General features: G+C 46.5%; 1 protein-coding gene and 1 long non-coding RNA gene across 2 annotated transcripts in view; one reads left to right on the top strand and one right to left on the bottom strand.

Annotated features, from left to right (window-relative positions):
* Positions 1–9,449, top strand: part of LOC133382029 (uncharacterized) — a 32,761-nt gene extending 23,312 nt beyond the window's left edge. Inside the window, exon 3 of the long non-coding RNA XR_009761772.1 lies at positions 8,940–9,449. This is a non-coding gene — a long non-coding RNA (uncharacterized LOC133382029). The remainder of the gene's footprint in view (positions 1–8,939) is intronic.
* Positions 9,450–14,936: 5,487 nt separating this feature from the next.
* Positions 14,937–15,909, bottom strand: LOC133382027 (olfactory receptor 1B1-like). Its single transcript, XM_061621681.1, has one exon. The coding sequence runs from the start codon at positions 15,907–15,909 to the stop codon at positions 14,971–14,973; it is 939 nt and encodes a 312-aa protein (XP_061477665.1). The 3' UTR covers positions 14,937–14,970.
* Positions 15,910–16,885: the final 976 nt, after the last annotated feature.

Below are 16,885 nucleotides of genomic sequence, written 5' to 3'. Positions count from 1 at the left end.
ACGTCAACAACTGCATCCTAGCCAGAGTTCTTAACGCCCGCCTCGCAGCTGTTGCCGACTGCCTGGTACGCCCGTGTCAGACCAGCGCGGTCCTGGGCCGGCGGATGACAGACTCGCTGTGCCTCCTGCGGGAAGTGTTTGCGACTGCGGCGAGGGTGCTGGGGCTCGGGAGAGGGGCAGAAGAAGGGGCGAGCTGTGCCGCGAGTCGCGGCAGTGGAAGGGGCCTTTTTCTCCTCCAATTAGATCAGGAGAAAGCTTTTGACAACATCCACCACGACTATCTCTGGGAAACGCTCTACCGAAAAGGGATCCCTGTCCACTTCGTCTCCCATCTACGATGGCTCTACCGGGAGGCAACCGTCATCCCACAATTGAATGGCTGGCAAGGGACGGCGCTGCCAGTATGCTCAGGAGTGCGGCAAGGGTGCCCGCTAAGCGCGCTCCTTTACGTGCTGGCACTTGACCCCGCTCTGGCACTGATTGAGGCGTCGGGGTTGGTAGGCTTCTCGGTATGGCCACCGATACCCCGCTCACTGTCAAGCGTAGCCTGCCAGGGGATGGCGTCGGGATCCACCCAGGAAGGGCCGCGGGAAGGGCCAACAGTAACAACAGGGCCAACAGTAACAATGGAGGTTTGGGCGGGGATGGTAACGCATGCGGACAACGTCACCGTCCTCATTTGGAACCGCACTGAGGTGCATAGCGTCTTAGAGGCCCTCCGTGCCTACGGGCGCAGCTCAGGTGCAAAAGTTAATCTGCACAAGAGCTTTGCCATAGGGTGGATCCGTGAGGAAGCCGGCGAGCTGCCCCAACTGACCACGCAACCTCTCGCAGCCATCCTAGTGGATGAAGCGATTGAGGCAACCGAACGAGCTGCCGGTCAGAGCAGATTCGGTAGTAGAGGATGTCTCCATATTGGGAATTCAATTCTCACTGGCCCAAGGGGGAAGCGGCCCAAGAGAGTTGGAGCGCTGGGTACAGGCCGTCGAGACTCGCTTGGAAGTGTGGCGACTGGGCACTTTTCAAAAAGTCGCCTTCTTAAAGACCTATCTGTACGCTATCGCCATGGCTCAATCCTGACAAGACTGAGATGCTGTTGGTGGATGGTTTCTCTGATCGGATGATGGATATATTCCCTGTCCTGGATGGGGTTACACTCCCCCTAAAGGAGCAGGTTCGTAGCTTGGGAGTCGTTCTAGACTCTTCCCTTTCACTTGAGGCTCAAGTAGCCTCGGTGGCTCGGAATGCGTTCTACCAACTCCGGTTGGTAGCCCAGCTACGCCCGTATCTGAGTACGGAGGACCTTACATCAGTTGTACATGCTCTGGTAACCTCACGTTTGGATTACTGCAATGAGCTCTACGTTGGGCTGCCTCTGAAGACAGTCCGGAAGCTACAGCTAGTGCAAAATGCGGCGGCCAGACTGTTGACAAGGACCAAACGGTCCGAGCATATAACACCTGTTCTGGCCCGCTTGCACTGGCTACCAATATGCTTCCGGGCCAGATTCAAAGTGCTGGTACTAACTTATAAAGCCCTGCATGGCGTGGGACCACGATACTTGTCAGAACGCCTCTCCCGCTATGAACCGGCCCATACACTACGTTCTGCTACGAAGGCCCTCCTCCGGGTTCCAACTCACACTGAGGCCCGGAGGGTTGTGACAAGATCTAGGGCCTTCTCAGTGGTGGCCCCCGAATTGTGGAATAGTGTCCCCGAGGAGGTCCGCTTGGCGCCGACATTGTCATCTTTTCGGCGCCAAGTTAAAACCTTCCTCTTTCCCAAAGCATTTTAACCATACTTTTTAACTTATTATAACTTAATTGGATTTTTGCACTGTATTGTTTTTCTTATTGTATTTATTGTACTTTTTTGCTGTTCACCGCCCAGAGAGCTATCGCTAGTCGGGCGGGATATAAGCCTAATAAATAAATAAATAAATGGCGCTGGCCAGAGTTTACCCTATCCCGGAAGTCATACTCCGGTGAGTAGATCGCTCGGTGCTTCACTTCATCTGGGGGACGGTCCATTTCCCTCAGAGCCGAGCGGTAGCCTCCCGCCCGCGCGAACAAAGTGGCCTGGCGTTACCAGCGCTGGGTCCAGCCTGCCTAGCAGAGTTTCTTGCCCAAAATTTTGGCACCTGGCGGGATTGGGAGGAAGCCACGGGAGCGGCTGCCCGGGTGGGAGGAACGCTGCCGCCACCGCCGCCAGCCTGGGTAGCAGCTTTTGCTTCGGGATGGCGAGACACACCATGGGCGGAGAAGTGGTGGGAAAAAGACCAGCTAGCCTTTCGCATGTTGCCCGCCTGGCGAGCGACCGTGTCGGCCTACCTTATTCCGGTACTCTCAGCAGTGAAGCAATGGGTAGCCCACGCCCCATGGGTCAGGAACAACTTGCTCTCTGGCTGCCATTTGCGCCATCATCTGTACTGGCGCATGGTGGAGGAGAGCCTATTTTGCATTGAGGCAGAACGTTGGGCCGCCCGAACCGACCTGTCCCCGTATCTAAGAGAGAGCCGGTACCCAATCCCCCTTTTTCGGGAACGACGAATTCCAATCCGCATGTGGGATATTCGTTGGCGCTGGTATCATCAGCTGGCGGATGTAGCGGCGGCCCGCCAGTGGCTGTCGGAGGAAGCCCAACTATGCAAATGGCTCAGGTGCGTCGCTGAGTGCCAAGCGGTGGGGATGGCGCCGGTAGGCGGGGAACCTCGAGAGACCATACAACATGTGGTGTCCACCTGCCCCACCTCCCGGTACGTGTGGGAAGGGCTGGCTCAAGTGCTGCGCTGGCCGAGCCTGGCTCGTCAGAACTGGGAAGCGGTGATCTCTGGGGAAGAGCAAGAGGGGCTTCGGGGTCCTGAGTGGCCAAGGGGTGCCTGAGGCCGAGAGTGTTGGCCCATTCCGCTCTCCACCCTCCGCCTCATCAATCTCACTGTTCTGGGGGCCCTAGGGGGGGCGCGCCGCTGGGAGCAGATTACAAAGAAGGAAAGCATGCCGGAAGGCACGGTACGCTATATCATAGCCTCTCTGCAGCGATTGGCAGGCTACAAACGGGGGCGGATGTCATCGGGGTGCTGGAAGCATCTGTGGCCCTGTGACCCCCCACCCATCACTTGAAACGTAGTCTTTAAACCGCTTAGCCTTTCAATCGCCTGGCCCCACTTCTATGTATGGTATGGTATAAATTTGTATATGATTTTGCAATTTCTGTTGTATTTATCTTTGTATTTATCTTTGTATTTATCTTTGTATTTATCTTTGTATTTATCTTTGTATTTATCTTTGTATTTATCTTTGTTCTTGGATTTTAATTGGTTGTTATCCCGGTTCCTGGATTGTGATACTGGACTCTGATACTGGACTTTGGACCCTGATGCGGGATTCTGATACTGATACTGGACTCTGGACTATGGCCTCTAGCCATTGGATTCTGGACTCTGGACTCTGGATGCTTTTGGATTCTGGATTCTTGATATTTTTCCTGTATTTTTGAATTTGTTTTGTTTTGTTTTATATCGCCGAAGTAATGGCTGCGTAATTTCTTTCTTGTAGTATGGTTTCTATTCAATAAAAATATTTCATACCTAAAATATTTCATACCTAACTGTAACCCAGAACTTAAAGTGGAAAGTAACAATAACCCAGAACCTAGCCCTAACCATAATATTAGCCCTAGCCCTAACCCTAATCCTAACATTAAGATATAGCCATAGCCCTAACCATCACCCTAACCTGGAAGCTAACCCTAATCTTAACCTGGAACCTAACTCTAATGCGAGACCTACCCCAGAATTGAACCCTAATCCTAACAAGAATGCTAACCTGGATGTTAACCCTAATCCTAACCTGGAATGTAATTCTAACACTCGGTGTAACCCAAAAATTAACACTGACCCTGACCCTAACTCTAACCCTAAATCTTAACCTAACCTGGAATATCACCCTAACCTGTAACCAAAAGCGAAGCAGAAGCTGGAACCGAACTCTAACCCTAGACCTAACTCAGAAATTAATCCGAAACCTAACCCTAACCCTAACATGGAACCTAACCCTAACTCTACCCTAACGCTAGCACTAACACTAAACCTAACATTAACTCTAGCCCTATACATAACCCACACCCTAACCTGAAAGCTCACCCTAACCCTAACCGTAACCCTAACCCTCACTCAGAAATTAATCCAAACCTTAACTCTAACCCTAACATGGAACCTAACCCTAACTCTAACCTGGAACCAAACTGTAACTCTAGAAATAGCTCAGAAATTAACCCTAACCCTAACTCTACCCTAACGCTAGCCTAACACTAACCCTAAAATTAGCCCTAACCCTACACATAACCCTCACCCTAACCTGGAAGCTAACCCTAATCTTAACCCTAACCCAAACATGGAAGTTAACTTTAACCCTAGCCTAGCCCTAACCCTAATCCTAACCCAAAACCAAAACCAAAGCCGAACCTAGAACCAAACTCTAACCCTGGACCTAACTCAGAAATTAATCCAAACCCTACCCCAAACCCTAACATGGAACCTAACCCTAACTCTAAGCTGGAACCAAACTATAACCCTAGAAATAACTCAGAAATCAACCCTAACCCTAACTCTAACCCTAGCCCTAGCACTAACCCTAACATTAACCCTAGCCCTACACATAACCCTCACCCTAACCTGAAAGCTAACCCTAATCCTAATCAGAAACCTAATTGTAACCCTAGACCTAACCCAGAATTTAACCCTAACCTTAACCCTAACCCTAACCAAATGCAGAATTTAATGTGGAAACTAACAGTAACCCAGAATATAACCCTAATCCTAGCCCTAGCCCTAGCCCTAACCCTAACCCTAACCCCAGCCCTAACCTTACCCAAACCCCAACCTGAAACCTAACCCTAAACCTAACCAGAGACCAATCCCAGTATTTAACCCTATTCCTAATGCTAACCTGGAATTTAACCCTAACCCTAATCTGGAACTTAACCCTCAACCTAACCCAGAATTTAACCCTAATCCTAACCTTAACCCTAGCCATAACCCTAACCCTAACCCTGACTTTAACCCTAGCCCTAACACAAACCCTAACATGGAAGCTAACCCTATCCCTAATCTGGAACCCAATTCTAACTCTTGACCTAACCCAGAATTTAACCCTAACCCTAACCCTAATCCTGACCCTACACTTAACCCTACCCGTACCCTAACCGCAGCGCTTGGAAGATTACTTTTACAAAGTAATAAATTACAGTTACAGTTACATGGCCCAAAAATGTAGTAATTACCGTTACAATTACAATTGCTCTGAAAGTAACTGATTACTTTACTTTTTCTCAAAAGTAATCACTACAGTTACATTGCAGTAACTTTTTTTTAAAAAATGCCTACAAGGTGCTGGCCTTGGCTGCTGCACATCTAAGTAGCCCAAAACAACATTAAAAGTAAACACACACATACAGAGAGTAGAATAATTCATTTTATCCATGATAGCAATGGTGGTCTCTCCGCTGGTAAGGGAGGTGGGGAGGGAGGCAGAGGCCACTACTCAGATCTTTGCACATCAAACGAAGTGCAACCCCCCTCCCCCAGCCAGCAAGCATAATCTCTCTCACTTAATCACCTCCCGGACCCTGCCTTGCCACCAATTTAGGGACACTCACCCAAGCAAACATTTTCCCCTGAGATGCAAAAGAGCTAAAATACTGCAAATGCAGCACAGTAGCCAGAGAGGGTGGTGGAGGCCACTTTGTGTGCCAAGTGCAAACACACACATGTCATCTTTCACCTCCACAGTTCTTTATCTCCATTCTGCTGTTGCCTCCTTCTCCTCCTTTATCCATGTTCTTGCCCTCTGGCTCCTTTTTTCCTCCACTCCATTTTTTTAAACAGTTGTTTTCTCCACTCCACCCTGTCTCACTCTCCATCTTCTTCCTTGTCACCTCCTACCCACCCACAGAACATGATGATAATGAAAGTTAAAGAGGAAAGCACAAAAGCAGGACTACAGCTGAATGTCAAGAAGACTAAAATAATGACAACAGAAGATTTATGTAACTTTAAAGTTGACAATGAGGACATTGAACTTGTCAAGGATTATCAATACCTCGGCACAGTCATTAACCAAAATGGAGACAATAGTCAAGAAATCAGAAGAAGGCTAGGACTGGGGAAGGCAGCTATGAGATAACTAGAAAAGGTCCTCAAATGCAAAGATGTATCACTGAACACCAAAGTCAGGATCATTCAGTCCATGGTATTCCCGATCTCTATGTATGGATGTGAAAGTTGGACAGTGAAAAAAGCTGATAAGAGAAAAATCAACTCATTTGAAATGTGGTGTTGGAGGAGAGTTTTGCGCATACCATGGACTGCGAAAAAGACAAATAACTGAGTGTTAGAACAAATTAAACCAGAACTGTCACTAGAAGCTAAAATGATGAAACTGAGGTTATCATACTTTGGACACATCATGAGAAGACCTGATTCACTAGAAAAGACAATAATGCTGGGAAAAACAGAAGATAGTAGAAAAAGAGGAAGGCCAAACAAGAGATGGATTGATTCCATAAAGGAAGTCACAGACCTAAACTTACAAGATCTGAACAGGGTGGTTCATGACAAATTCTCTTGGAGGTCGCTGATTCATAGGGTTGCCATAAATCATAATCGACTTGAAGGTATATAACAACAACAATTGAAATCAGAACAGAAAGCTTCTGATCACCCCATTGCTGCCTCAGAGGAGGAGAGGGGGAGAATCTAACCTCATTCTTGTCATGATAAACCATAGTTCTTTGTGCCATCTAAACACAGCCACTCACTTCACCATCATACTTCCCACAGTATGAATTCCCAGCAAGCCTTAAACTTTCACTCCCCTCCCTTTATAACAACCTCCATCCCATTCTTTCTGCCAAGTCTGAAGTAGGGGGCAGGAGCAGAGAAGAATCTGGTTTTTAAGTCTGTTGTTTTTTAGGAGGAAAATAATAGCTTTTCTAATGGTAATTTTCTTTAGTTATTTTGGGTTCCAGTTTTATTCCTCTTATGCAACCTGTGCATTCTTGGTGTGTGTTGTTTAATATTTGGGGCACAGGGGCGACTGATTACAAGTGGCAGGGGATTCAGCTGAGCATTAGCCAATGGGGCAGCATCTGCTGGTTCAGCTATTGAATGTTAGGAGACCAGCTGCTGCCACCAAGAATAAAGCAGGAACAGTTTCCCCAGTTGCTTTTAATCTATCTCAGCAGGAACCACACGGACAAATTGTATGTTGCCTTGAATTGGTCAGCATTATTTATAAGGAAATTATTTCCCAAAGTTAGGATTGTTAGGATGGAAATTGTGTGTAAAACAGTATAGTTCTATGAACTGTGCCAATTTGGACAGGACAAAGAGGGAAGCAAATAAGAATGTATGGAGGGAGGGAGAGAGATTTTAGGCTGGAAATCTGTTAAACTGGTAGATTTAAGAGTGGTAGCACTCATCTATTGGAGGAGGTACATGTAAGTGCCCCTTTGCAGACATTTCAGAGAGCATGCAGATATCAGAGGCAGGGCTGGTGTTAAGAACATAAGAGCAGCCCTGCTAGACCAAGCCAAGGACCCATCTAGTTCAGCTTCCTCTTCTCACAGTGGCCAACAAGTTGCCTGTGGGAAGGCAGCAAGCAGAACATGAACACTACAGCATTCTCTCCTCCAACAATTCCCAACAACTAGTATTCAAAGGCATACTGCCTCTGACAGTAGAGGTACAACATTAGCCATCATGGCTACTAGCCACTGATAGTGTTGATGGTGTTGTGTGTAACACTGGGGATGGAATAGGCAGCATTTGTTGTACATGTGAATGATGCCTGAAAAGAGCAGTTGGGTCAGGAGGAAGACAACCAAGCTCAAGGCAGGCTCTTTCCTATAGCAGAAAGATCACTGTAGATGTGGGAAATCACCAGCAGTATGTGAAAGTGTCCAAGAAGGCCATAAGATGGGAAACAGCAGGACATTCCCACTCTTGGAAATGCTGTCTATAACAGGAGTTGCTAACTACCCCCAGTCATGGGCAACACACACGCACACACTGCAGCCACACACATGTGCCACACAGGCATTCACACTGCCAGCAATTAGGTTTGAAAAAAAAGGGAAGGCCTTGGTAGGTGACAATGGAGTGCCCACAGGTGCCACATTGACACCTCCTATTCTATGGTAATAAAGAGATAACAGAATGAATAGGCTGCCATGGAAATTTGGTTTGCACTTACCTCTCCCTGCAGAGGGTGCAATGCAATTTCTTTGGTGCAGCTCCTCAATGGGCAAAGTTGTGTTAGGGAGTCATCTTGGCTGGCTTTAGTTGCTACAACAGAAAGAAGCCCTGTTTGGGTATTCCTTGTTATCATGTTGAACATGGGAGCAAGGAGTGGGGCCATGGCGAATAGTCCATCCCCAATGTTCTGCACTTTCTCCCTCAACATCCACATGTATATCACGAATGTCTGTAATAATCCACAACCCAAATCGTTCATGATTCCAGGGAACCCTTTGTGTGTACAACTGTACATGTGAAGGCCCTCTTGCTACCAATGGTTGCGCTGAATGTGCAGATGTCAGGGGAGAGATGTAATACTGGAGGCACAGCTGCTCTGTGTGGTCATGCTCCTTGCTCCCATGCAGTTCAACACAAGAGGGAAGAACACCTAAACATCACACCATGTTCTAACTAGAAATCAGTCAAGTATATAAAATTGGGAGCTCACTAATATGAACCCTCCCTTGCTTGAATAAAAGAGCGCAATTCACAATTCCCCTTCAAGCTGGCTCTCACTCCAGCTCCACTGTTCCTGTTATCTCTCCCCACATTCTCCAATATGTGCGTTTGAGGAAGGGAGAAGCGAGATTCAATTCAGTTTGAATTTAAAGGCAAATTTACTTAATTTGAACTTTCCCCACAGGCACCAGTTGGCCACTGTTGCAGCAGGATGCTGGATGAGATGGACCTTTGGCCTGATCCAGCATGACTCTTCTGAAGTTCTTATGGGAACCATCCCCCCCACCTGCTGTCCCCTTCCCAGGGCAAGGCTTTTTGTGATTTCTTTTCTTTTGTTTTTAGTTTTGGAAGGTGTAGCAGGGAAAGAAAAATAATGGCTAATTTGGTATTTTGAGTGTCCATGTTAAACACTTGAAAAGTTCCTTGAGTGATTGATATGAATCATTCAAGAAGCACTTGAACACCTGGAAATCCAATCTATTTTCAGGTTGAGAAGGAGGGATTGGCAACATCCCTAATTATGATAGTCCCCTCCATGCTGCTCTTAATAGCTGGCATAATATTGTCCTGTTCCTTTAATAAGTAACTATTTAATTCCATCTGCCTCTTTATTTCCGTCCCACTGCAACGATATGTTTTGGCTGTTACAGCAACCAGTTATTATGCACTCTTGTTCAAGAATACATGAATTTTAAAAAATGGGAAACTTGATTTAAATCCATATTTAACTTTTAACTCATTTTATCTTGTTTGTTTCTTTAAATAATGCTTTTAAATCAGTGATTTAAATCACCTTGGTTGAAAGCAGGCGGAGGGGTGGCAGGACATGCAGGGGGGCAGGACGAGTGGGGGAGGCAATGGGACAAGCAGAGGGGGCAGCGGGATGAGCGGGGGAGGCAGCAGGATGAGCAGAGGGGGTGGCAGGACAAGCAGGGGAGGCAACAGGACGAGTGGGGGAGGCAACGGGACAAGTGGGGGCAGTGGGACGAGCGGAGGAGACAATGGGATGAGCAGAGGGGGTGGGATGAGTGGAGGGGGTGGCGGGATGAGCACTAACGCTAACGCTAACCTGAGCTGCCTTGGTTTCCAACTTTACCTCACAGGGTTGTTGGAAATATTCCATATACGCACATGCTGGAGATGTAAAAGTACATACACCCCATGTAATAGTTCATTGTCAAAACCAGTTGGCCATTGCAGAACTTTTTTTAAAAAAATATCTATTCGTTTCCTGGCAAAAAAAGCAGTGACACCTAAGTAAGCCCTGCCTTGCTGCTTAAAAAAAAAAGGATTGGAGGGGGAAAGAAAGATTTACAACACAATCCTTTTCTATGTTCACTCAAAAGTCCCACTGATTTTTAGCACAATCCTAATCATGTCTACTCAAAAGTAAGTCCTACTTAATTCAATTAGGTTGGCTCCCAGGTATGTGGAATTAGCATTGAAGCTTTACTCTCAGAAAAATTTCATATTGGGAAGGTTTTCAAAACAGGTTATGAATAACACAAATAAGGTGCCCTCTTCCACAGTCCTGTAAAATTTGAACTTTCTTTGAAGCATGTACACTTTTTAAAACCTCTGTTCAAAAATTATTTGAAATATAAAAAGTGTAATATACCATTTTTGCTCATAATTAAAAAAAACTTACATGTACACTTTTATGCCTACCAAGATCCTTCTGTGATCATCTGTTGAAGTGCAATCCTATGTATGTTTACTCAGAAGCAAGTCCCAATCCTGTACAGAGATAGTACTCTTGATGCTGCTGAAAGTTAGATATTTACTGAATTCCTGATGTGAAAGGAAACAGGAAAAGGAAACTGTTCTCAGAACCTGAAATGAGGTTTAGCTCTTACTATTGTCAAGCACAACCCTGACTTCTTATTGGCTAAAAACCTGAAAGGGCAGGGATTAGAGCAGAATTTAGAGCAATGAACAGAAATTGTGGGGGGCGCTGACGTTTTGGTGTATATCTCGGGAACCAAACCACCTAGAAACTAACTTTTTTTAAATGAAAGCTGAAAGTCCGGAGATTAAGGTGAGTCACCCGGAGAGGACCCCTAAAAACCAGAGTCTCTGGCCAAAAGCCTAATGTACACTCAGTCGCCATGTGTCTTGGACCACTTCATTCATAAGAGGAGACAAGAAAGAATCAGCATAAACAAGCAAGTGAAATATATATCCTTGGCTTAATGGGCAAAATGGAATCAGAATAGAACAGCCTGGAAAATAATGAGGGATCAGGAAAGACAACAGAGAGGAGTGGAATGATTTTCAAAAAGAGAAAAAATAGCTTATATAGAATGTTACCAGTTGATAGTTTAATCATACATGTCATTTCATCTCCCTGTCTCCATGATTTCAGCTGAACCCATTCAAAACACTTTATCTCACCATTTCACGTGTTCATGTGCAGCTCATATGGATTGCATTCCTGCCCACAAGGCCCAAAGTGTTTCTGAGTGGGTTGGGGTGGGGAAGGTGTTGTGAAAAATTAACACTCTGAGTTTAGCAGTTATAAGTCTTTATTAACCAGTGCATTGGGGATATTCCAACAGGCCATCATAGGACTGAGGAACTCTCCAAGAAAAAGTTAACACACATATTTATACACATTTTTCAGGCCTTAGACTTGAGCATGTGCACAAAGCATTGCTCTTGTGGAAAGTTACAGAAAGTTACAGAACATCACCCCATTCTTTATCTCCCTTCACTGCCCCCATAGCTGCTGCAGTTTCCCTCCTCCCTGCCTTGAGACTGTCTGTTAAGATAACAGTTTCTAAAAAGGGTCTTGAAAGGGAACTGGGGCCTAGTTTTTTCTTTTTTCTTTATGTTGGTTAACACAAGTTTTATGCTGAACATACATAATTCTAAATTATTTCTAAATCCACATCAAACTGAGCATGGACAAGGGGGAAAGAACAGTGTTGATGTGTAAAGCTTTGTGCTACACCATAATCTCTGTGCCCAAATAGACTGCTGCCTTCATTTGTACGGTGAGGTGAATACCTATGACAACTTGCATTCGTCGGGACTTAGACTCCAATATTATAGCAGTTGGATTCAATGAAGCATCCAGACCACGGTCTTGTCCTCATTTATTGGATGAGTTTCAGTTGGTGCAGCTTGAGGATGTTGACAAGATCCTTGAACTGGTGCGGGCGACCACGTCTGTGCTGGATCCTTGCCCCTCTTGGCTGGTGAAAGCTGGCAGGACCGGAACCGCCGGCTGCGCCAAGGAGGTAATCAATGCCTCTTTGCGAGAGGGTGTGGTCCCTGACTGCCTAAAAGCGGCGGTAGTGAGACCGCTCCTGAAGAAACCCTCCTTGGACCCAGATAACTTGAACAACTATAGACCTGTGGTGAATGTTCTGTTCCTGGGCAAGGTTCTGGAACGGGTGGTGGCCGGCCAGCTCCAGGGACTCTTGGATGACACTGATTATCTTGATCCGTTTCAATCCGGTTTTAGGCCTGGGTTTGGTACCGAAACAGCCTTGGTCGCCCTGTATGATGAACTTTGTCGGGAGAGGGACAGGGGGAGTGTGACCCTGTTGATTCTCCTTGATCTCTCAGCTGCTTTTGATACCATCAACCATGGTATCCTTCTGGGAAGGCTCACGGAGTTGGGAGTTGGGGGTATTGCTTGGCAGTGGATCCGCTCCTACTTGGTGGGTCGTCAACAGAAGGTAGTGCTTGAGGAACACTGCTCGACACCCTGGACTCTCCATTGTGGAGTCCCACAGGGATCGGTACTGTCCCCCATGCTTTTCAACATCTATATGAAGCCGCTGGGTGCGGTCATCAGGAGTTTTGGAGTGCGTTGTCACCAGTACGCTGATGACACGCAACTCTATTTCTCCTTTGCATCTTCCTCAGGTGAGGCTGTTAACGTACTAAACCATTGCCTGGCCGCGATAATGGATTGGATGGGAGCTAACAGACTGAAACTTAATCCAGAGAAGACCGAGACGCTGTTAGTGAGTGCCTTCTCTGCCCAGATGGTGGATGTTCACCCTGTTCTGGATGGGGTTACACTCCCCTTGAAAGAACAGGTTCGTAGCTTGGGAGTTCTTTTCGACCCTTCCTTGTCTCTTGAGGCTCAGGTAGCCTCAGTGGCATGGAATGCTTTCTACCATCTCCGATTGGTAGCCCAGCTACGTCCCTATCTGGACAGTGACGACCTCGCCTCAGTCGTTCATGCTCTGGTAACTTCTAGATTGGACTACTGCAATGCGCTCTACGTTGGGCTGCCCTTGAAGATAGTTCGGAAACTACAGTTAGTCCAGAATGCAGCGGCCAGATTGTTGACGCGGACCAGAAGGTCCGCTCATATAACACCTGTTTTGGCCCGTCTGCACTGGCTTCCTATTTGTTTCCGGGCTAAATTCAAAGTGCTGGTTTTGACCTATAAAGCCTTACACGGCATGGGACCGCAATACCTGGTGGAGCGCCTCTCCCAATATGAAACTACCCGTACACTGCGCTCAACATCTAAGGCCCTCCTCCAAGTACCATCCCATCAAGAAGCTCGGAGGATGGTGACTAGAAATAGGGCCTTTTCGGTTGTGGCTCCCGAACTGTGGAATGGTCTCCCCGATGAGGTGCGCCTGGCGCCGACGCTGCTATCTTTTCGGCGCCAGGTGAAAACCTTTTTATACTCCCAGGCATTTTAAAGTGTATTTTTACAGTATTTTATTACTATGTTGTATTCTGGATGTTGTTTGGTTCTCGTATTGTTTGTGTGTTTTTGTTTTTTTGAGTTATTATATTTATTGTATTTATAGATTGTGCCTGCTTTTACCTTTTATGTACACCACCCAGAGAGCCTTCGGGCTTAGGGCGGTATATAAATTAAATTAAATAAATAAATAAATAAACTGTGGGAAATTACCACAATGCCCATATCACAACAATGGGCCAAGCATTGAATAATTTACCATCACTTGTGTGGATTTTTGATCCAGTCGGATGTGGTGGCGGCAAAATTCTCCTTTTCATTTGGGATACACAAAGCTGCTCCAGGATTTCACCTAAGGCAACATTATGAGGTGGATTCTAAGGATTCCAGCTTAGGCACACCTGAGGTTAGTGAGGTTAGTATTTCCTTCCTTCTGAACAAAATATGCTGCAAGGCTGTTTCAAGGTTATTTGATCCAAGGGGAAGGGAATAGTCAGGGCTGGCTCCAAAGGGTGGCCAGGTGGGGCCTTGGCCGAGGGCCCCTGGGGCTGCAGGGGCCCCTGAGGGGCCCCTCCGCTCCCCTTCCGCAATTCGGGGCAGGATTGCTGCCATAGATTGCAGCACAGGAGCTCCAGAGCCCCCATCTTTCCCTCGCTCAGCCTACCTTTCTCGGCTGTGTTGTGCAGCTGTGGACACAGCATGCACAGCGCTGCCCTTAACCAAGATGGTGGCTGAGGTTTCCCTAAGGGACTGAAGCCTCTGCCGCCATCTTGGCTGATGGCACACTTGCGTGCTATGTGCTCACATCTCTGCCATCAGCGGCAGAGGCTTGAGCTTCTTAGGGAAACCTCAGCCGCCATCTTGGTTAAGGGTAGTACAATACAGCAGAGAAAGGTAGGTTGAGCAAGGGAATGGCAGGGGCTCCGAAGCTCCCACACTGTGATCCACAGCAGCGATCCTGCCGCAAATCACAGAAGGAAAGCGCCAGGGCCCAGGGCAGACTTGTGCCCAATGGCCCCAGCATGCCTGGGGTTGGCCCTGGGAATAGTTCTCCTTACTCATTTCAGCTATCTACTTCATAATCAGATACAGTACCTCATAGTGCAGGGGTTGGTCCAGCCCTCAGGCCTATATTAGGCCCAGCAAAGGTCTCAACATGGCCCACAAAGCTGTTTTCCCCAACCCATGCCCACTTGCCCCACATCTGGGGAAAAATCAAAGGAAAAATCAGGAGCTTAAAGTGGCTCCCAAGTGTCCTAGTTGAGGCACTGGCAGTGCCTATCAGCTGATCAGTTCCAACAGTGAGTTCCACTGGGATTGACTGCTCATAAGGACAGCTCATCTTCAAATGGGCTCACTCACTGGAGGTTACTGCAAGCCCATTTGAAGTGATCCCATGATACGATGACATCACAGTTGGCCAGGGGTGGAGTGGGGGATTTAATGATTCAGCCCACTGACCGGATCCAATTCTCCACCTCTGTAATAGTGGAATGAGTGAAACGGTAGGGGAGACATATTAACCAAACATTCATGATTACTGTTGAGAAAAGATCCTCTTTCGCAAGAGGTGTCTGAGGGCCCCTTTAACATCTTTATTCCTGAGGCTGTAGATGTAAGGGTTAGACATTGGAGTGATGACGGTGTACATGACAGCAAAGACTGCTCCTCTCTGGGCTGAGTAACTGGATGCAGGTTGGAAGTAGACACCAATGATGGCCCCATAGAGGAGAACCACCATGGTGAGATGGGAGCCACAGGTAGAGAAAGCTTTGCGCCTTCCCGAGGAAGAGAACTTCATTACAGCTGCCACAATACGGGCGTAAGTGAGGATGATGAAGACAAAAGGTCCAAGGACGATGAGTCCACCTTCAAAGAAGATGGCTCTTTCATTGATGCTGGTGTCTGAGCAGGAGAGTTGTAGCAAAGGCTCATGGTCACAGAAATAATGGGCCAAGTGGTTGTCACCATGGTAACTGAGACGCAGGAGGAGGCCGGCATGGAGCATGGAGTGGAGAGTAGAAACAATCCAGCAGCCAGCCACCAAGTGTCCACAGACTTTCTGGTTCATTATCGTAGCATAGTGGAGTGGATTGCAAATGGCAACATAGCGATCCAGAGCCATGACACTCACCATGAGGAGGTCAGTCACACCAAACACATAGAAGAAGAAGAACTGAGCCATACAAGAGTAAAAAGGGATAGTCTTGGAAGAGGAGATTATGTGAGCCAGCGTCTGGGGCACTGTGACTGAGATGAAGCCCACGTCCACCACTGAGAGGCTACGCAGCAGGAAGTACATGGGAGTCTGGAGTCGAGCATCCAGAGTGATGAGAATGATCATCATGAAGTTGCCCAGAAGTCCTGCCCCATACATCAGCAGAAAGATGATGAAGAAAAGGGGCTGTTGTTCAGGTTGGAACGAAAACCCCAGAAGGACAAACTCAATAACATCTGTGCCATTCTCACAGTCCATGAGACCTGCAGAGAGAACCTAATCATACAGTTGGAATAAATCAAAAGATCTCATAATATAACTTACGGTCACAAGTCAAGACCATCTAGAAGTGGGGAGAAAGGTTTAATTTGTTGACATTTCAGATTTTGAGATTTGGATTTTGCGTCTGAAATCTGATGTCAGCATTTGAATTTTTTTTTGTTATGTTCCTTCAAGTCGATTACAACTTATGGCGACCCTATCAATCAGTGACTTCCAATAGTATCTGTCATGAACCACCCTGTTCAAATTTGAAATTTTACTGCAGTATAAAAGTTTATTGCTGTGCTGTGGTGGTGTTTGATTTTATGAGTTAACAAGAACCAAACATTAAAAAAACTGCCAGCTTGCAAATACTGCCAGATGCTAAATAGTGTTGTACCAGCTGTGAAATATAATCCAGTACTAAATAATGCTGTGTATCAATTATCAGTGTCGAACATCAAGGGTGATATCTGATGCTGTTGTCAAGCTTGCTCTGTGGATTCCCTTTTGTGGACATGGGACTTCTTCTTCCTCTTCTTTTGTGGGTAGCCCCACCCCACACCAAATCTACTCTGGAAGTTGGAGATCAATATTTAAAGCTGATTGTTTGCTTAGACAAATAGCTACTATTGGTATTTAATATTCCCCTGATGGAGGGCTGTATCCCCCAAATGTTGGGATTTGATTATTTGTCATTTTATATACAGTATATTTTATGTGAGCTTATTATTATATTATTATTATTATTCCGAGCTTGGAAAAGTTACTTTTTTGAACTACAACGCCCATCAGCCCAATCCAGTGGCCATGCTGGCTGGGGCTGATGGGAGTTGTAGTTCAAAAAAGTAACTTTTCCAAGCTCTGATTCCTCAATAGGCAAAAAACCTAAAATACCAAATTCTTCCAAGCTTCATGGGAAATGGATTGGACTGTGAACAACCAACCCAAATTATGTTTGCATTTTTACAAA

This window comes from Rhineura floridana, chromosome 3 (assembly GCF_030035675.1).
Source record: "Rhineura floridana isolate rRhiFlo1 chromosome 3, rRhiFlo1.hap2, whole genome shotgun sequence".
In the NCBI taxonomy this organism is placed as follows: Eukaryota; Metazoa; Chordata; class Lepidosauria; order Squamata; family Rhineuridae; genus Rhineura; species Rhineura floridana.
This window is presented reverse-complemented; position numbering and strand designations above follow the sequence as displayed.